Source organism: Pan paniscus, chromosome 2 (genome assembly GCF_029289425.2).
Source record: "Pan paniscus chromosome 2, NHGRI_mPanPan1-v2.0_pri, whole genome shotgun sequence".
NCBI classification, from domain to species: domain Eukaryota; kingdom Metazoa; phylum Chordata; class Mammalia; order Primates; family Hominidae; genus Pan; species Pan paniscus.
Genome location: NC_085926.1, coordinates 118058946 through 118081069, shown reverse-complemented (window position 1 = coordinate 118081069; position 22124 = coordinate 118058946). Strand labels below are relative to the sequence as shown.

Below are 22124 nucleotides of genomic sequence, written 5' to 3'. Positions count from 1 at the left end.
CTGTAATCCCAGCTACTCAGGAGGCTGAGGCAGGAGAATCACTTGAACCCGGGAGGCGGAGGTTGCGGTGAGCCGAGATCATGCCATTGCACTCCAGCCTGGGCAACAAGAGCAAAACTCCATCTCAATAAATAAATAAATACATAAATACATAAATACATAAATTCACTCTCATTGAGTACAATACTTTGCACATAATAGGTATTTAGTAAGTGCTCACTAATTAAATTCCAATTGCAATCATACTTCTAATCTGGTAGGACCCTATATATACATCTTTCCTTTTAAAAAATCTTGTATCCATATATTAAATGCCATGAACATTGTTCTGTATTCCAAGAGTATCAGTGTCCAAGGCATCTATTTATTTTAATGCAATTATTAAACAACAATTGCTATAACATATAAAGGAGTAAACAGTTAAATGAGAAAAAGAAGGACCATGAGAAAAAAGTCACATTATAAATTACTCTCATTTTATGTGACTTCTCTTGCCTGCTCAGAGCATACCTTCATGCCTTTTCTTTAATATTATTCCAAGAACATAGTGGAATGTCATGTACCTGTGGCTGCTCAATACTTTTTCATCAATGTGGTAAAGTTGAGCTAGAAAAGGTATAGTTTTCTGTGCTTCCATTTTTTTTTATTTTTTTATTTTTTAGAGAGGTCTCTCTCTGTCACCCAGGCTGGAGTGCAGTGGCCCAATCACAGCTCACTGCAGCCTTGACCTCCTAGGCTCAAGTGATCCTCCTGCCTCAGTCTCTGAAGTAGTTGGGGTTACAGGTGTCCATCATCACACTTGGCTATTTTTTTTGAGAGAGAGGGTCTCACTATGTTGCCCAGGCTGGTCTCGAACTCTTTTTCTCAAGTGATCTGCCTGCCTTGGCCTCCTAAAGTGCTGGAATTACAGGAGTGAGCCACTGTACCCAGCCGTTGCCTCCATTTTTTAATCTGTAAAATGGGAGAAGTATTACCTGTTTTGCCCACCTTATAGGTTTTGATGCACAACTACTACTATAATGTTCATTATAAACTATTAAGCTCTGTATAAAAAGTAGAACCCCAGAGTTTCCACTTAGGCAAATGTATTAGTCCATTTTAATGCTGCTGATAAAGACATACCTTAGACTGGGAAAAAAAGAGATTTAATTGGACTTACAGTTCTACATGGCTGGGGAGGCCTCAGAATCATGGCAGGAGGTGAAAGGCACTTCTTACATGGTGGCAGCAAGAGAAAATGAGGAAGAAGCAAATGTGGAAACCCCAGATAAACCCATCAGATCTTGTGAGACTTACTCACTACCAGAATAGCTGGCCCCCCATGATTCAATTACATCCCACCGAGTCCCTCCCATGACAGATGGGAATTATGGGAGCTACAATTCAAGATGAGATTTGGGTGGGGACACAGCCAAACCTCACTTGATGCAAGTTTGGCTGTGTCCCCATCCAAATCACTTGCTGATATGGTTTGGCTGTGTCCCCACCCACATCTCAACTTGAATTGTAGCTCCCAGAATTCCCACATGTAGTGGGAGGGACCTGGGGGGAGGTAATTGAATCATGGGGGCAGGTTTTTCCCATGCTGTTCTCGTGATAGTGAATAAGTCTCATGAGATGCGATGGTTTTATAAAGAGGAGTTCCCTTGCACATGCCCTCTTGCCTGCAGCCATGTAAGATGTCCTCTTCCTTTGCCCTCCACAGTGATTGTGAGGCCTCCCCAGCCATGTGGAACTGTGAGTCCATTAAACCTTTTTCCTTTACAAATTACCCAGTCTCGAGTATATCGTTATTAGCAGCATGAAAAGGAACTAATACAGCAAGGTTCAGGTTCTTAAAATAGCATTTTAAGTGGAAATTACATACTTTCAAAATTACCCTTTACAAGACCTTAAATATCAATAAATTTAGTCAGGCCAGTTTTTCCTCCAGTATTGGAATGTATCACTCTTTCTTTGGTTGAGCACCAGATGAAGAATTGTATTTGACTTGCATATATGGGTTGTGTTGTTAAAAAAAAAAGCCCTGAACTGTTTTTAAAAACTACCAATACTTTCATTTGCGTGAAATGGTCACACAAATAAGAACCTTGCGGAAATGGGGACCACCAAGTGAGGAAACAGCAGATGTACCTCTCATTCTCATATTCTATATGAGCTACTGATTACATTAATTCTATATGAGCTGATTACATTAATAATGAACTAATTAGGAATAGTTTTGCAATCCGTATTTCATTGGCTCCTGTCTTTGCTTGCTGATGCCGAACTTCAGCTCCTTGCAAAATCCTCTGCCCATAATTTCTAAGAGCCCCTACACAGTGTTTTACATGGGCTCAAGAATGAGGCATATCTGCGGCCACGTGGATATCTGCAGCCACCTGGATATCTGCTGCTGAGTTTTCTTGAACACTTCTAGTACTCATCAGTGAGCCAGCCCCATTAAGCCAGGTCATTACCACGTGCTGCTGGACATCTTCATGACCTCCGTTGTGGCCCTCAAAGAAGCAAAATGCTTGTTTCCTGGAATCTCCGATACTGCAAAATCGTGCCATCATTTTCTGCACAAGTGGCAACAAGCTGTAACCCCTCATCTTTTGATTATGTTGTGTGATGTAGTAATTATTTTAGTGCACTCCTATTTCTGCTCTTGGTACTTTCCTAGTGGACTCCACGAGGCTGTATTGGAATATGAATCTTCAAGATAGGTAAGGTGTCATTCCCTCAATCCAAGGATTAACAGCTGGCATGGCATGGGCACTGACCAACTGGAACACTTGCTGGTGCACTGTAGCTGTGCAAATTGACTGAAAAGCAGTCTGGCCAACCCCCACCTCTCTGTCATCCACACTTCTTGGCAGTCTTTCCGCCAAAACCCTTATGTAAATCACCTCTTGGCAGCCTGAAACTACCAATTTGCCAGATATGCCATGACATGTTTGAAGCCTGGTGGTGAACGGAGACTTGCCCCAAGCTGTGATTCTATTTGAATGCATCTAATTAAGAAATTTTGATACTCAAATTATATTGTAGAACTGATAATAGGAAAAAAATTAATGTAAGAAAAAATTCAGAAAACTAAAAAATTAATAAAACAACTTTTTTGGGGGGAGTATTTTCTCAGAGTGATTGTCCATATGCAGATATTTTATAAAGTTGTAATTTTGATGGTTATAATTGTTTCGCTTTTTCAATTACAATCACACTACTCATTTTGCCAACATTTACTGAGTTCCCACGATGTGCACAGCATTGACTGAGATCAAGAGAAATGCCTTACACCTCCATGTAATTCTATTTATACTGGAAGAAAGTTAGATAATGAAGGCAAAGCATGTGCGTGTCCTCATTTGGCAACTCCCTGTTGATGAATTCTTTTTTTCCCACTAGATGGTTTCTCTGGTGCTTAGAAGTACTTCACTTTAACTCCTCTCATGCCAGATTAAAAGCTTAACCTCTATAGGATAGTTTGCTTCCTCAGAGTTCCAGCTGACATGGCTGTGTAAGATATTTGTTTTTAATTCTAAAAGGGTCCAAGAGCCTTTGGCCTTGGAAATATTTTTAAAATGCAGTTGAATAAACCAGTTAGGTTTCAAAGCACATACAGCAGTTTTCTCAATTTGTTGCAAGCAAATGTTTCCCACCATATGTGGCACAGACCTGGGCACACAGTAGACAACAAGCACTTCCTGGTGGAATTAGGATATTCGTGTCTTTTCATGTGTTGTCCAACACAGGCCAGCAAAATTTATGAAATTCTATATAATCATATTTAAAGTCCTTAAGGATAAAAAGTACAATTGGTACACTTGATAAGAAGACTAAAAATGAAAACTGTATTCAAATTGTCAAGAAGTGGTTAGAGAAAGTAGAAGTGTACTCAACTGTCTCGGACATGTTGAGTCCTCAAAAAAAAAAAAAAAAAAAAAAAAAAAAACGAAAAAAAACCAGACTGGGTATAGTGGCTCACACCTGTAATCCCAGCACTCTAGGGGGCCAAGGTGGGAGGATTGCTTGAGGCCAGGAGTTCAAGACCAGTCTGGACAACGTAGGAAGACCTCTGTCTTTACAAAAATAAAAAAATTAGCTAGGTCAGTTGTGTGCCTGTAAGTCCCAGCTACTTGGGAGGCTAAGGCGGGAGGATTGCTTGAGCCCTGGAGGTAGGCTGCAGTGAGCCATGATCACACATCTGCACTCCAGCCTGGGTGACAGAGCAACAAATTATCTAAACAATAACAACAACAAAAACAAACAAACAAAAAAGAAAAGAAAAAACAATCAGAGTTGATATTTTCCTAAGACTTCTAACTGGTCCTAAGAGTAGCAAGATTTAGTTAGGGGAATAATGGTTATTTTTCCTAAATTACTACTTTTATCTTCAAGTACTGAACACTACTAGTGCATACACAATATACATTGTAAAAATAAAGAACAACAGCACCAGCCTGGACAACATGGCAAGACCCTGTCTCTACAAAGTAATTAAAATAGCTGGGTGTGGTGGCATGCACTTGTAGCCCCAGCTACTGCGGGGGAAGGGGGCAGTGGCAGGGCATGGCTGAGGCAGGATGGTTGACCTGAGCCCAGGAGTTTGAGGTTGCAGTGAGCTATGATCGCACCACTGCACTCCAGCCTGGGCAGCAGAGCGAGACCCCATCTCTTAAAAAAAAAAAAAATAAGGCAGCAGAGATAGTAAAACATTAACGGTTTTATAAAACTGAGCTATAAACTCTCATAAGGATCCTTTCTGGTTTCATATCTGGCACTTCATACTACTGTCTGATCTAGATGTTACAGAGAAACACATTCCTTGAGGCTTTGTACATTCCTTCCCATTTTCTTTCAAGATTCCATCCTACTGGGCACAGGAATGAAGCATCCTGATACAATTCAAATAAAGTTTTGGCCTGATTAAGGGAGACCAGCCCTCTCTGCATTCTGAAATTCCTTTTTGGATGATCCATAGGAGGTCTTACTTTTTTTTCACTTCCCTGCACCCCTGGCCAAGGATATTCAATATCCAAGAAACCAAATACCAATTTTCTTGTAGCTTTCACATTTCCCATCAACATGACATAGATTAAAGACCAAACGACTTCTGTTCCATTCTGAGAGATGTGAGTCCCATTTCCATGTGAAGGAAATCTGACCGTTCCCGATTTACAGCTACTGAGGGCCTAAAATATTTGTTCTATATTTATTACATTTTAATGCACATAAAACAAAGCTGAATTCCTAGAATTTGCTGTAAAGAAGTATACTTCAAGTATTCAATCAACACATACTGTTTTCAATTCATTTATTCAATGTGAAAATATTTACACTCTTGTATAAAAAAGCTCTTTTCAAAAAATGTGAATGGAAATGAGGTAAAATAAATAAAATTGAAGTAGTTCAAAATAATCTAATCAGTAATAATATAGTAAACCACATGATTATACCCTTAGAAGTAAACATGTGACAAGCATGAAAAACTAAAAGGATTTGTTAGAGGCATGTGAACCAGAGCAACTCCATCTTAAACAGGAGTTGGGCAAAATGAGGGTGAAATCTATTGGGCTGCATTCCCAGATGGTCAGTTAAGGCATTCTAAGTCACAGGATGAGATAGGAAGTCAGCACAAAATACAGGTCATAAAGACCTTGCTGATAAAACAGGTTGCAGTAAAGGAGCTGGCCAAAACCCACCAAAACCAAAATGGCGATGAGAGTGACCTCTGGTCGTCCTCACTGCTACACTCCCACCAGTGCCATGACAGTTTACAAATGTGCCATGACAGTTTAGACCCTATGTGGTCTAAAAAGGGGAGGCATGATTAATCCACTCCTTGGTTAGCATATCATCAAGAAACGACCATAAAGAATGGGCAAGCAGGCCAGGTGCGGTGGCTTATGCCTGTAATCCCAGTACTTTGGGAGGCCAAGGCGGGCAGATCAACTGAGGTCGGAAGTTCAAGACCAACCTGACCAACATGGAGAAACCCTGACTCTACTAAAAACACAAAATTAGCCGGGCGTGGTGGCGCATGCCTGTAATCTCAGCTACTCGGGAGGCTGAGGCAGAATTGCTTGAACCCGGGAGGTGGAGGTTGTGGTGAGCCGAGATCACGCCATTGCACTCCAGCCTGGGCAACAAGAACGAAAACTCCATCTCAAAGGAAAAAAAAAAAAAAAAGGGCAACCAGCAGCCCTCAGGGCTGCTCTGTCTATGTAGTAGCCATTCTGTTATTCCTTCATTTTCTTAATACTTGCTTTGACTTTTGCACTGTGGGGTCACCCTGAATTCTTTCTTGTGTGAGATCCAAGAACCCTCTCCTGGGGTCTGGATCATGACCCGTTTCCTGTAACAGATTCAAGTGTTTTTCTTTTATTTTCTATAGTATACTCCTTTAAGATATCAAAATCAGAGTATTTATATAATTTGCCAAAGGCTTGATATGCAACTTTTCATACAACCAGTCTATTTCACAGCGACAGTGTTTCAAACACTCTCCCTCTTCTTTTTGGGTAGTCATTCATTACTTTCCCATTTGGGCACACCTCACTGGTTATAAGACACATAACCAACTATGCCACATCTTGTTACTCTGGGCATATTTTCAGCAACAGGAAAAACCACAGTGTATGTTACTTCAGAGGCTTTCCTATAATGGTAATGCCTTACATCTGCTAAAGTACCTCTCCACTGTCTACAGGACAAAGCCCAGTTTTTTTTTTTTTTTCCTGTAACATTCAAAGCTCCCTCAAACCTACCTTTTCAACCTTATCTTCCATTAGTCTTCTCTATCAGCTTTTTGTTCCAACCAAACTGGTTTTCCCAAAGTCAGAAGAACAGAGTCACACTGTCCTTAATTGCTGTTACAGCTCCACCCACATGCGGGTTTACTAAAGAGAGGGTTTATCTGATGGGTTGAAATTGAAGTGATGGAAAGTAATTTACCTCCCCTCTTCTTTCTTCATCTTCAAATCCTACTACTCCTCCTTTAAGATCACTTTAGATTGAAGTGTCCTCCACTCACCTATTATAAATAGGAATGCATGGGCAATTTATTTTAAACTTTGTAGTAACAACCATATTAACAAATTATAGGCCAGGCATGGTGACTCACGCCAGTAATCCTAGCGTTTTGAGAAGCCATGGCACGCAGATTTTGAGCCCAGGAGTTTGAGACCAGTCTGGGCAACATGGCGAAACCCCATTTATACAAAAAATACAAAAATTAGCTGGGTGTGGTGGTGCACCCTTGTAGTCCTAGCTACTTGGGGGGCTGAGGCAGCAGGATCCCTTGAACCCGGGAGGTTGAGGCCGCAGCACTCCATCCTGGAGGACAAAGTGAGACCCTGTCTCAAAAAAATAAAAACCAAATTATGTTCTGTCTCATAACTTTTATCAATTCAAAATGTGATTTTTATAATTTATTTAACTTTTCATGTAGTTGCTTCCCTAGAGGGTAAACTCCCAAAGGACACTGATCCTCTCATCCACCTTATATCAGATGCCTAGCAGGTGTCTCAAATATAATACTCACTATTGTCTAGTTTTACTATTTTAACTTATATGACAAAGGATTATCATACAAATTTTGGTTGGAAAGCTTTGCTGAGAAATGTGAATTTTTTTTAAGAATTCCATTGTAATTAGAGGCTTCTGAGGGACATGTGAATCATAGTGAAGAAATAATATAAATGTTATTTTTTGGGCCAATTCCCCTTAAAATCAAACACAGAGGTGGGGTACAGTGGCTTACACCTGTAATCCCAGCTACTTAGGAGGCTGAGGTGGGAGGACTGCTTGAGCCCAGAAGTTCAAGGCTGTAGTGAGCTATGACTGTGCTACTGCACTCCATCCTGGATAACAGTGAGATTAAAAGATAAATAAAAGTAAAAAAATAGAAATTTATTATAAAAATACTAAGCAAAGACATTTAAATATTTTCATTTATATTTAAATATGTTATTGACAAGTTATTCTAATTTGTCTTCCTTTCCAATCTTGATCCAAATGTACTTATATTTTACAGATTGGAAATATGGTAGATATACAACCTGAAGTTCTATATTTTTCAATTAGTATTGTTTCCTAAACATATTTCTGAGTTACTTTTGGTGGTTGTATTTATTTTTACTGGCTGCCTAATATGGAGTTAATACAGCATAGTTTACTTTACTCCTCTATTATCCTGTGATATTTTCCTTTATTTTCTCTTGGCCCACATCTTAGACATTACATAATTTCAAACTATCTCAAGGTCTCCAAATACCTTGTTAAACATTTCAGCCATTGCATAACCTTTTCTCTTTGCCTGGAATGTTCTTTCCTTCCTTATCCATCTGTACAACTGTACAACTATTCTTTGTCTAAACTAGTGGTTCATAAACTTTTTTTTTTTTTCTTTTTGAGACGGAGTTTCGCTCTTGTTGCCTTGGCTGGAGTGCAATGGTGCGTCTCAGCTCACTGCAACCTCCACCTCCTGGGTTCAAGCGATTCTCCTGCCTCAGCCTCCCAAGTAACTGGTATTATAGATGCCCGCCACCACGCCCAGCTAAGTTTTAAAGTTTTAGTAGAGACGGGGTTTCACCATGATGACCAGGCTAGTCTCGAACTCCTAACCTCAGGCCATCCACCTGCCTCGGCCTCCCAAATTGCTGGGATAACAGGCATAAGCCACCACGCCTGGCTTGTCCATAAACTCTTGATCTTGAGCTAACATGATATGCACATTATAAGATACACACATAAATAAAAAAAGGATTAAAGGTGCACTATTTTAAAGATAAATTTCAACCGGCCCGGTGTGGTGGCTTACGCCTGTAATCCCGATACTCTGTGAGGCTGAGGCAGGCAGATCACCTGAGGTCGGGAGTTCGAGACCAGCCTGACCAACATGAAGAAACCCCGTCTCTACTAAAAATACAAAAGTAGCTGGCATGGTGGCACATGCCTGTGATCCCAACTACTTGGGAGGCTGAGGCAGGAGAATCACTTGAATCGGGGAGGCGGAGGTTGCGGTGAGCCGAGATCGCGCCACTGCACTCCAGCCTGGGCAACAAGAGTGAAACTCCGTCTCAAAAATAAATAAATAAATAAAGATACATTTCAATTATTTAAGGTCCCAAACCATTTTGTTTTCACCCTCCTACTGCTATCGGGCCCCTAACAATTATTAACACTTTTTCCAATGCCTCATCGGCCAAGGGATGTTTTTAGGTTGGCCTGCAGGGTTTGAAAATTTGGTTACCAACATTTAAAAATGCAGAGATTTCACACAAAAATCCAATTTTGGGGTTTCTTTTGGGAGGAAAAAAATTGAACATCTGAGAACACTGGACCCACATTCCTGAGGGCAACAATCTGCTAGAGCTGAGCAACTGTTCCTTTTAGTTATGGCATGGATATTCCAATTTGCCATTTTCCCTATCATTCCCCATTGTCTTACACAAAGCCAGTCTCACTCATTTGCTTTACTTGTCTGGCCTCTGTAGCCATTTGAATCTGCAAACACTATCTAGACCTTTCCTGTCTTCCATCAAAGCTTACTTTGTTCTGTCCCAAGTCCTTCATCAGTGTTTCAAAGCAAGAGCCAGGTAATCTGATCAAATATAGGTCCTTTTACATGTGCTTTCTGGAGACAGCATCTTAACAGAAAGAGATGACTCTGCAGGTAGAAATTACAGGCACCACTGGATTACAATCAGGATGGCAACTGTCTGTTCTACTTTCTGTTATCTTGACGTAGCCATACCTCACTGTTCTAAAGCAGACCAAAGGAACTGGTTCTATGGTAGAACAATGGACGCTGGTCTTACGTATGAAATCTTCTCAAGCTGCACTTTTATAGATCACCCTAGTTCCAAAAGATCCAAAGCTACCACGGGCTCCTCTGACCCCCCCATTTCCTCGGAGGCTTCAGGATATCCGGCCTGACGGCATTTCCCCTCACCTGCTTTCGGGGCCCGTTTTGCGCTGGGCAGTTGCGCCCAAGGAGCGCGCGCATCCAGCATGAGCTCATTTCTCATGGGCGTTTCCAGAGGCCCGGCCGGGCCGCGCACACCGAGCGCAGCAAGCCTCTGTATCAATGGCCCCCGCGGCTGGGCGGGGCGCGGCCGCCCAAAGGCGCTGCCTTTCTGGAAGCTTTGTTCCCATTTTAGCGTCTGAGAGCTTGCAGCCGGCTGGGAAGGCCCCCTTGGTCCGTCTGGCCCTTTCGGGGAAGAGGCCGACACTCGGCACACGCGATCCAGGGCAGAGGGGGGCCTTGGGCGCGCAGAATTGGCTGCGCCCCGCCGAGAGCCTCCTGTGGGTGGGGAGAGCCCCTCCACCCCTCTGCTCGCTTGAGCGCTCAGAGCCCAGGGCCGCCGACCGCAGCACTTTCCGATTTGCTGCACCGAGGGCCCGCGGTCCGTGTGTGCGGTTTCCACCGTTGTTGGAGGCGGCCGCAGGCGAACCGTCGGGTCGTCAGCCACTACCCGAGTCAGGCATCTCCCCGCTCCTGGGACCGGGGCCGAAGGCCAATCACACTGCAGCTAGGTCTTGCGATTGGACGGCAGTGAGAGCCGATTGGCCGCCGCCGCGAGTTTCGGGCTCCCTCCCTCTCCCTTTTGCCCCAACTCCAGCGCCTAAGCTTCAGGCCAATGAGACAGCGCTTTATAGACGCCCTCCCTTCGCTTTCTTCTCCCCACCTTGGAGAGGGAGGGGAAGTCCTGACTGGCCAGACTGTCCTCGGAAGCCCCCTTCTCTTCACCAATCACCGAAGGAGGTACGCTCCCAGCGGAGTTTTCCAGCCAATCACAAAGCGGCGGCGGCGCCCAGCCGTGCAGTTTCACCAGCGTCTCTGGGTTTCACCGTCCTCAACTCTTCAAGCCTCTTCGTAAGGGCCGGCGACTCTGATTGGCCACTGTTGCCATTGTCGAATGTCTCCTCCAGCCAGCCACCGAACAAGGCGAATTCACCCTTTCCGTTCGGCTACCTTCGGCATTTTCCGCTCTTTGGGCGTGGTTTCCCAGCGTCACTTTCTAATTGGTTTCTCAGGCTGATCGGCTTTTTCCGGGAGGAGCCGCAAACAAACGACGTCCGTGATTGGCTCCGTTCGGGCTTCGGCTCCCAGCCGAAGCGGGCGAGCGTGGGGCTCGGCCGGCGATTCCCAGACGCCTGTTACGCGGGCGGCGGGGCGCTGGGCGGTGTAAGGCTGGGTGGGGGAGGAAGGAGGTGGAGGACGAGTAGGAGGGGGGAGGAGGAGTGGGGAAGTGCAAGGCGGCTGCGCAGACAGCGCTCCTCACACAGAGCAGCCCCTGACCCGGGCGAATGCGGGCTTGTGCCGCCGCCGCCCGGGCCAAGTGACAAAGGAAGGAAGGAAGCGAGGAGGAGCCGGCCCCGCAGCCGCTGACAGGGCTCTGGGCTGGGGCAAAGCGCGGACACTTCCTGAGCGGGCACCGAGCAGAGCCGAGGGGCGGGAGGGCGGCCGAGCTGTTGCCGCGGACGGGGGAGGGGGCCCCGAGGGACGGAAGCGGTTGCCGGGTTCCCATGTCCCCGGCGTATGGGGAACAGTCGAGGAGCCGCTGCCTGGGGTCTGAAGGGAGCTGCCTCCGCCACCGCCGCCGCCATGGCCGCTGGATCCAGCCGCCGCCTGCAGCTGCTCCTGGCGCAATGAGGAGAGGAGCCGCCGCCACCGCCACCGCCCGCCTCTGACTGACTCGCGACTCCGCCGCCCTCTAGTTCGCCGGGCCCCTGCCGTCAGCCCGCCGGATCCCGCGGCTGCCGGAGCTGCAGCGTTTCCCGTCGCATCTCCGAGCCACCCCCTCCCTCCCTCTCCCTCCCTCCTACCCATCCCCCTTTCTCTTCAAGCGTGAGACTCGTGATCCTTCCGCCGCTTCCCTTCTTCATTGACTCGGAAAAAAAATCCCCGAGGAAAATATAATATTCGAAGTACTCATTTTCAATCAAGTATTTGCCCCCGTTTCACGTGATACATATTTTTTTAGGATTTGCCCTCTCTTTTCTCTCCTCCCAGGAAAGGGAGGGGAAAGAATTGTATTTTTTCCCAAGTCCTAAATCATCTATATGTTAAATATCCGTGCCGATCTGTCTTGAAGGAGAAATATATCGCTTGTTTTGTTTTTTATAGTATACAAAAGGAGTGAAAAGCCAAGAGGACGAAGTCTTTTTCTTTTTCTTCTGTGGGAGAACTTAATGCTGCATTTATCGTTAACCTAACACCCCAACATAAAGACAAAAGGAAGAAAAGGAGGAAGGAAGGAAAAGGTGATTCGCGAAGAGAGTGATCATGTCAGGGCGGCCCAGAACCACCTCCTTTGCGGAGAGCTGCAAGCCGGTGCAGCAGCCTTCAGCTTTTGGCAGCATGAAAGTTAGCAGTGAGTATTGATTTTATTTTACACCCCCTTTCCACCTCGCCCTTAAAATAAGAAACTTCGAAATACCAGGATCTGAAATTATTAGACCTCCTCATAAACAGGCAATGGAAAAGGGCAAAACCTATCTTCAGTCAAGGATGAAGCAGCTCCCTTTTTACTCCTCCCATACCCCCTCCCCCGGTCTCATTAACCTTGAATTGAGATAATATGATATTTATTTGGATGATTCGATTTCAAACTGCTTTCTTGTACTTTTCTTGCTGTTGGTAGTCAGTTTCATCAAGTGCTCGAGTGTTTCCACGTTAAAGTAGTGATGACAGTGTTTACTTGCCCATCCTTTAGAATAAAGAGAAGGACAAGATTTGATTACTAAACCATTATATGCACATTTGCAGAATTTTTGGAATTTGGAATGAGAGAGTATTTTAGGTCTCAGGGGTTATCATAGTTTGATATACTTAATAGAGACGTTAAATGTCCCACCCTCCCAACATTTTTTTCTTGTTTGTATGACTACACATAATATTTGTTCTTAACCTGTGGATGAACTTGCTCAGTAACCATTCACATTTGGAGGCTGCCATTGATTTCTCTCTTTAGAAGGGACTAGTGGGAGCCAATAAATACCTAGCAGCAGTAACATCTCTGTATGCATTTGTGTTCAATTGGATAAGTGGTTTGATGTGTTATGTCTTAACCTTCCTGTTTTGACATTACCAACCTGCCACCGTATAATTTATGTTTAATCAAAAGTTAACTTGGAAGTATTAATAGGTCCAAGTTTTGATTGAGATTGTTTTGTCATAGTGCCAAATACTAAGTTAAATGTTGTCACTGGCTCATTACATTTAAGTTCAATTTTGGAGTGCTACTGCGTTCATTACCTGTTAAATGTTCTGGCGGGTTCCTTAAAAAGGACGATTTAAAACACTCTAGCGTTAGTTTCCATCATATTTAGATAACTGTGGATTTAGTTAGAAGAATGTGGATTTAGTCCTTTCCATTTTGGCTTTTGCAGATGGCTATGGTCCTAGAAATAATAGGGATATTTGGGCTGTGTTCAGGGTTGTGGATAGACTACTCTTGTTCTGGGTTTGTGCTGAAAAGTATGCTCTTGAAGTGTTTAATATATACTAAGTATCTAATGTTCCAGTGTATCTCTATTTATGGAGAAGTTCATGTGGTGTTTAATGATAGCTTGTTTAAACATACTTGCAGAATTTAACAAAAATATCTATATTGTTTCCTTATTGTGGGAAAGAGGGGCATCATGAGGGCAAAGACAAATTAATTTGTTGCCTAGAAGAACTGAGAGAACTAAAGAACTGAGATTTTAAGAACCCACACACACGCAAAACATGATGTTATGTGAAATTTATTATATTCTTAGGCAACATAAAATGATCACTTTTAGTTGAACTCAAGATTTCAATTCATGTTGGCTTTGGGAACTAGCCTGAAACAGGGTAGTCTAGGTAATAGCTGAATGAGAGATAATTTTTGAAAATTAATTTTTTTTTTTCCTGTGGCTTGCAAGTAGAGAATGCCCGGGTAGGTAAAGAGGAAAGCTGATTATGCATCTTTCAGGGAAGGGTCGTGCTTTCTAAGCACTTCATGGAGTCATTTGAAAAATATTTTAAAATTCCGGGGTAATTTTCAGCTATGATGATACAAATCTTATAATAGCTACTTAAGAGCCTCTTGTGGTACTGGAGTGTTTGTATGTTTTACATCTTGGTAATATAGTTTGAAAACCAGTCAGTCTATTTCAGCTAATTGATTTATTAGCTTTATTTCAGAGATCTGTAATGCTAGATTATAATGCTACATTTTGGGACTTTTCATTTTCTTTTCAGGATTTTCTTTGAAAATGACTCTTGAATTCTTGGTAATACAGATACTAACTAAGGATGGAGTAACTCTTGTAAAATATATAGATGAAAATGTTTAATTCCGATTACCATATAGGTCAATTTAGAATTTTAAAAGTTGGAGTTTAGTGTTAATTATGTGTTTTTGACAGCTTTGACTTTAAAAGCATTTAAAAGAAAGGGGAGTCTTTAAGCATTTGTTAGGATGCTAGCATTCTAAGGAACCCCTGTTGAAAACAGACATAAGAAATTGTAGTCTTTGCTCTCGAAAGCTTATCCTTTAGTTGTAGAGGGAGGCTATGGGGAAAAAAAAATTAAAACAATAGCGTGATGACTGCAAGATTGTAAAATACAAATTGAATCATTCGTTCAGAGTGGCAAAGAGTAAAGGGGTGAGACTGATGGTTGGGAGAGGAAAGACTTCCTGCGGACAAGGTGTATTAGGACTGATGTTAAAGGAGGTGGTAACTTGAACTGGTAGAAAAGCATGAAAGGTCTAGGTGGAAGGAGTGTACCAAGGAACAAAGATGGTGAGTTTTGCATGAGAGACAATAATCAAGTTGACAAATCTGAATTAAAGGGGCCTAAATAAGAACATAAGAACAGATGGAATTTGAGAAATAAGAGAAAGTTAGCTGATGGAGGGCAGAGGGGTTCTGTACAAGTTTGATTGAGATTCAGAAGAGATCTGGATTTATTGTTGGTTGCTGAATAAGATGTAAGATGATTTTTGCAGTTGAATTAGTGAATTATAGTAGAGAGATGCTAGAGCCTTTTTAGGGAGCTAGTAGGGTATGTTGTGAATCATGAGGGAATAAAGTAAAATGTGAAAGTGGGGTGAAAGGAACAGGTTTGAGAGACAGTGTGAATGAAGAACTGGCAGAACTTCATACTGGACTGAAGTGGAATATTTGTGAAGGAGTCAAGAGTTAAAAATAAATTCTGATGTTACTGGCCTGGAAGACTTGACTGCTGAGTTATATTGTTAATTGTAATGGGAAAATTGAGAAAGTGCTGAGGTGAGAGGGTAGGTGAGTTCACTTTCTTAAAATTTAATATACAATAAGTTCCCTTGAAATTCAGACAGCAGTTAGTTACTGGCAATGATATTTGACTTCCTAGTCTATTAATTGCATAGTTTCTAATTTTTCTACACCTAAAGATGTTGGATTTATATTCGGGAGCAGTAAACTAAGGGCTTTTATTTAAATGCTTCTCATCAAAGTCCTAATTTTTTTTTTTTTTTTTATATACAGCTTCAAAAGCCTCACACTTGAAACCTGGTTATAATAGTTTCATGATGGCTTATTTCAGATCAATGAAAATACTTTTGGGACTAAACTGTGACTGTAACATTTTAGATATGTAGCCATTAATCTTTGATATATGCTTAAAACTTGTTTTTTATAAATAATGATTATTACTATTATTTTAAATGCAAAATTTATCTAAGAATAAAGTATTGAGAGCCTTCACTTTGTGAAGACTCCAGAAGAAATTAAAAGTTGATTTTATAACAAGTATTTTTTGCCCTTTTTGTTGAGTTTAGGCATTAATCCCAAATTTAAATCAGTATATTTGAAATACTACTTTTTACTTGCTATAGTGAAACCAATGTTTCATTTTTGTTCACTTCCAAGTTTACATGTAATTAAATAAATGTTTATAAAGTTTTTCTTTAGAATCACATGATATTTTACTCCATAGGGAAAGTAAGGGACTGTTTGTGGCACTTTTGGTTAAAATATTAGTAATCCTTTTGGTATATACAATTGGAGAAAATTTAGCTAGTTGTTTAGGTTTAATACTTAAATATAAGATTTAGAAATATGAAAATAAGTCTGTATCACTTGTTTCCTCATATAAAGCTTTTTTAGATCAAAATTTCTATTAGCAAAGAGAGAATAATAGTAGCTGCATATTATTCTGCAGTATTACGTCGTATGGTGATTAAAGCCAAAGAGTAGGTAGCAACTTAGAGTTTCCGTATTCCCCTGGGAAGTTTAATCTCTTTATGACATCTAAAAATTAAGTTATTAGAGTTTAGTCCGTTTCTTGATAATCCTGTGTTAATGTGGAAAAGAGTTCATGTGTGAGACTGAAAACCAGAAGTTTATTTTCGGTCATTTCCCAACCCGACTTCCCCAGAGTTGTTAAAACGTTTAAGATATTTAAGAATTGCGTGCTTTCTTGTTGCATGCACCTGTAGAATGCTAATTCTGAAGTGACAGTAAGTCACAGGCAAAAGGAAAAACTTCAAGGGAACCCAGTGATTCACAAATCACCTTATGGCTGATTGGGAACTGCATTTAGAAAATGAGGTGACATCTTCTCATTTCATTGGCAAAGTTCAGCTGAAAATCAGTACTTGCACGCTTTACTGTGTAGCCCTTATATTAGAATTGAGTTGCAGGTGTGAGATAATATTTTGGAGAAACAGCAAGGCTGGGAAAGTCAGAGATTTTATTCCAGCAGCAGAGTCTAAAGAGTGGGAGAGCTCTATTTGTGTGTGCACTTTATGCATGGAGAGGGCTGTGAAACATGCATATGTTGACCCTATTGTCACAGTTCCATACTTTTAAATAAGACCCATGAAGTTGAGACAGGGTTGGAGATAACAGACAGGATGTGAGATTGTGGTGCTTCTTGTGATGCTCCACCCTATAATGGAGAATGGAGGGGCAGAACGCTTGTGTGGGTGAGACAAGAGTGTGTGTTGGTACTAACAGGACCAACCGGGTTCCCCGGATATTGTTCTTCTAAGAACATAATCACCATAAGTAAATTAATTTGTTGGAATGTTTATCATTTTCTAGCTGATTTTGTGTGTGTGTGTGTGTGTGTGGGGTGGTGGTGGTGGAAGGGGAGTTTTCCCCGATTTCAAGAATAAAAGCATTTTCATTGTTCAGAAGAAGAGCATTTTCATTAAAGTGGAGGTTGCACTCTTGGCATTTTATCTTGAGTTATACAAATCATCCTTGGTTCTACAAATCAAATTGCTTTTGAAATTTGTTGAGTGTAATGTATAAATGTATATTTATATAAAAACCTGTGTGAATAGAACAGCAAGGAAAAACTGAGTAGAGTTAAAGAACAGTTTGTTTTCCCTGAGATTTTCTGCCTTTAAATTTATATAAAAAAGGAATATTCCATTTTATGTAATTGAGTTTTCTATTTTTTTAAAAATGAGCTAATACTCAGTACATAATGGACATTTTTAGTAAATTATTCCAATATACTTGTGTCTGTAATGCATTTGATGTGGTATAAGATTTAGAAACACAATTTAGTTCGGCTGGCACGGTGGCTCACGCCTGTAATCCCAGCACTTTGGGAGGCCGAGGCGGGTGGATCACGAGGTCAGGAGATCAAGACCATCCTGGCCAACGTGGGGAAACCCCGTCTCTACTAAAAATACAAAAATTAGCGGGGGCGTGGTGGTGTGCGTCTGTAGTCCCAGCTACTCAGGAGGCTGAGGCAGGAGGATCGTTTGAACCCATGAGGCGGAGATTGCAGTGAGCTGAGATCGTGCCACTGCACTCCAGCCTGGGCGACAGAGAGAGACTCCGTCTCAAAAAAAAAACAAAACAAAAGACAATTTAGTCGATTTGGGTTCTTAGTTTATAATCCCCCTTACCATTTTTGCTTATATTTTGGGAAGAGAGGTCAACTTCCAAACAATGTGCAGGTTCCAATTTTATAAGTGATTAAATCTTATATTTTTTGTATTGAATAGTTTTCCTAGCATGTTTGGTTTGATCACTTGAAGTAATGATGTATTTGTCTTGGAACTAGTTTTGTCAAACCAACTTTTTATTTCCAGAGTACCATGGTTAACAACAGCACAAAGCCAAGTCCTTAACGTGTTCCCTTAATAACATGGTCTAAGGTTAATTTCTTGATTCTTATTTCAAATCAATTCAGTAATAAAAAGTACACTTTTTTTTTTTTGAGATGGAGTCTCGCACTGTTTCCTGGGCTGGAGTGCCATGGCGTGATCTGGGCTTACTGCAACCTCTGCCACCCAGGTTCAAGCGATTTTCCTGCCTCAGCCTCCCAAGTAGTTGGGATTACAGGTGCCTGCCACCACACCTGGCTAATTTTTTGTATTTTTAGTAGAGACGGAGTTTCACTGTGTTGGCCAGGCTGGTCTCAAAATCCTGACCTTGTGATCTTCCCACCTCGGCCTCCCAAAGTGCTGGGATTACAGGCGTGAACCACCACACGTGGCCGAACTAAATTGTGTTTCTAATTTAGTTTTCCCGAAGAATAACAGCTGTGCATCAATGTGGAATTGCGTTATTTGGAATCTCACCTTATTGGAATTGGCTGGTAATTGACAGTAAACCAGAAGTGCTCCTGAGCAGCTAATATCTGCAGACAAATGGAGTGTAAACTTTGCTCATAGGTTAGTTTTCAGGCTTTTATTAATGGTTCCTTGTTATTATTTAACATATAGTTGTAATTCATTGAGTTGTCTGGGTTTTTTTGAAATCACAGATCAGGGGAATGGATAGGTACTGATTAAGCATTATGCTACTGAAAAGAATGGATGATTCGGGGAAACAAGCATATTGGGATTACTTAGTGTATGTAGGGTATGTAGGTTCATATAGTTCCAGGGTAAATCATTCTGATAATTGTTGAAAATGTTCACCCAGAGAAATTTTTTTTTTTTTTTTGGAGACAGGGTCTCGCTGTGTTGCCTATGCCTAGCCTGGAGTGCAGTGGAACAGTCTTGGCTCACTGCAGCCTCTGCCTCCTGGGCTCGGGTGATCTTTTAACCTCAACCTCTGGAGTAACTGGGACTATAGGCATGCACCAACATGCCTGGCTAGTTTTTGTAGTTTTTATAGAGAGGGGGTTTCGCCATCTTGCCCAGGCTGGTCTTGAACTCCTGGAATCAAGCAATCCATGATTACAGTCATGAGCCACTGCACCCATCCGAGAATATTAATTCTCTCTTAAAGAGGCAGGAGGCAGAAAAATCTCTTGTGGAAACCTGGGCTTCTGCATAAACTACATAAAATATCTGTAATTTGTTGATCACTGAAGTGATGAAGAGAACTGGGTCACCTCTGTCTGATTCACCATCTTCTAGTTGGATTTCAGCAGTATGGATAAAGGTACTAAAGTCTTTGGTGTGCTAGCCCAGGGTATTGTTTCCAACTCTTTCTTCCATTGTCCATCTACATTTATTAACTCCACAGCAGAGTTTTATCTGATTTAAGATTTGTTGTCTTACTATTTCTGTTTTTTTTTTTTTTTTTTTCCTCCTTAGTATATATGGAATTGCTGCTTGGATTTTGGCTGGCTTGTACCTTTTGTTTGTGGACTGCTTAGAAGGCACTGCATGGAGTCATTTAAGCTTTCTTATGAATTATGAATAGCTATGTAGAGAGGAACTTTTCTAGATACATTTATGGCCTGTGAGAATTGAAAAGCTGGGTATCTTAATTGTTAGGCTGAAGAAAAAGGGTGATAGTGGCAAAGTAGTTTTTCTTTTGGAGGTCTGAGAAATTCTTAGGGGCTTAATTGGCTAATATAACTAGAAAGGTTGGGTGATTTAGGTTTTTTTCCAAGGAAAGGTATCTTATTTAAATGCAACACTGTCTGCTTCCTGTTATTTTATAAAATTAGTTAATACTTTTTTTTTTTTCTCGAGACGGAATGTCACTGTGTCGCCCAGGCTGGAGTGCAGTGGCACAATCTTGGCTCACTGCAACCGCCACCTCCCTGGTTCAAGGAATTCCCCTGCCTCAGCCTCCTGAGTAGCTGGGATTACAGGCATATGCCACCATTCCCCGCTAATTTTTTTGTATTTGTAGTAGAGATGGGGTTTCACCATGTTGGCCAGACTAGTCCTGAACTCCTGACCTCAGGCAATCTGCTGGCCTCAGCCTCGCAAAGTGCAGCAAAATCAGTTAATTTTAATTGATTAACACTTTCTTCATGACCTGTGTTGAAGTTATTGAGTTGAGTCAATTGAATTTCTAATGCTAGATTTTGAGTATGTGGTGTGAGCACCTGAAGAGTTGGGGGTACTGGAATTATGTCTGACATCAGACTGATAGTATTTGCAGGGACATTTGCCCTAGTGGAATTCAGGGTTTTCACATTCTATACATTACTTACATTATGAAGGAAAGGGGGAAGCTTTGAGTTGGTAGAGTTTTAATAATAAGATATAATTACATGTATATAGAAGAGCAATGTACTGTATATCATATTCTCATAATATATGGTAATAACAGCAGTAATTATTGAGTGCGGTGTGCCAGATAATTGCATGTTTTATTTACCTATTTTGCTTTCAATTTTAAAAAATGTAATTTACTCACATGGTTCAAAATTTTAAAGATATTCAGTGAAGTCTTCTCTCCTGCTCTGCAACAACCAGTTCTCTTTCCTGGAGACCACTGGCATTACAATTTCTTATGTGTCCTTTCATAGGTATTCTGAATCTTTACGGATTAATGATTTCTATAGTAGACTTGCATTTTGTGTATACATACATAAATTAACAATAGCTTTAGCAGAAGTGTTAGAATTAAAACAAATTTAAATCAGTAACTCTAGAAAATTGCTATTTTTTAACCTATTAAATTAGTAAATACTTATTTCTCTAAATATAAGTTAGTTGGAGAATAAGTGCAAAGATGACAGAGCTCCTCTCGTGGCAATTAGAGGTAAAATGTTAATAGTCTTAACCAATGAACAATTAATAGCACATTTAAAATAGACGTTTATTTCATAGTAAAGAAAAAGACAAAGGATAATTTTTTAACTTTCTATTTTTCTAACATCTTAGATGAGAAAACCTGTTCTCTTGAGAGATCAGAGGCGCAGAGTGCGTCAGTGTCAATGAAGCCTGTACCTTTTACCTCTTTAAGAGCATATGGTTTCATTCTGCTCCTAAATCAAGCACCCCTTAGTTGTTGAATAAAAATTACTTTTATAAAGGAATATATGATTTAAAGAAATCAAATAGTGCAGAAGGGCTTATGATGGAAAGTAATCTTCTGTCCTCCAGTCCTACTTCTTAGAAGCAACATTGGCTATGACAGCTGTTTCCTCTAGTAGTTTTTGTCATATTTTTAATTATATGCTTTTTATCTATTTCTTAAAATTAATTTTTTTGTCTTATTGTGGTAGACATCATTTATTGTCATGCCCATCTCCCTTTTGCTTTCATACTGATATAATTATGCCACTATTTAAAAACTATTATTTATTTAAATTATTATTCAAATTATTCTCAGTATATAGACATGGAACAGTATTCTATGTAGAAACAAGTAGTATACAGTGATCACATTTCCTTATGAGAATAGCTTTATTGAGATATAATTCACATACCGTAACATTCATTTTTTCATTACTCAGGTGTTCATAGACTTGTGTAACCATCCCAACCATCTAATTTTAGAGCACTTTTATCATTTCAGAGATAAAGCTTATACCCATTAGCAGCCATTCCCTATGTTCCCCTTCCCCACAGCTCTAGGCAACCACTAATTTACTCTCTGTCTTTATAGATTTGCCTGTTCTGGACATTTCATATAAATGGATTTATGTAATACATGGCCATTTATGACTGTTTTCTTTCTCCCATGTTATAGCATGTATTAGTACTTCATTCCTTTTTATTGCTGAATAACATTTCATTGTATGGAAATCCTGCGATTTGTTTATTAGTTGATGGACATTTGGGTTGTTTCTGCTTTTTGACTAGTATGAATATGCTGCTGTGAACATTTGTGTGCAAGTTTTTGTGTGGACATATGTTTTCAGATCTTTTGGGGTATATACCTAAGTAGTGGAATGGCTGGGTGATATGGTAACTCTCTGTTTAAAGTGTTAAGGAGCTATTAAGCTGTTTCAAAGT

General features: G+C 40.9%; 1 protein-coding gene across 2 annotated transcripts in view; it reads left to right on the top strand.

Moving 5' to 3' along the window:
• The first annotated feature begins 11188 nt into the window (after window positions 1-11188).
• GSK3B (glycogen synthase kinase 3 beta) overlaps window positions 11189-22124 on the top strand; it is a 266798-nt gene continuing 255862 nt past the window's right edge. The window contains exon 1 of one of the 2 annotated variants that reach the window (XM_003825159.6): window positions 11189-12365. In XM_003825159.6, coding sequence (XP_003825207.1) covers window positions 12278-12365 — 88 coding nt within the window. In that variant the 5' untranslated portion in view covers window positions 11189-12277. The remainder of the gene's footprint in view (window positions 12366-22124) is intronic. The other variant, XM_003825160.6, reaches the window with a different exon arrangement.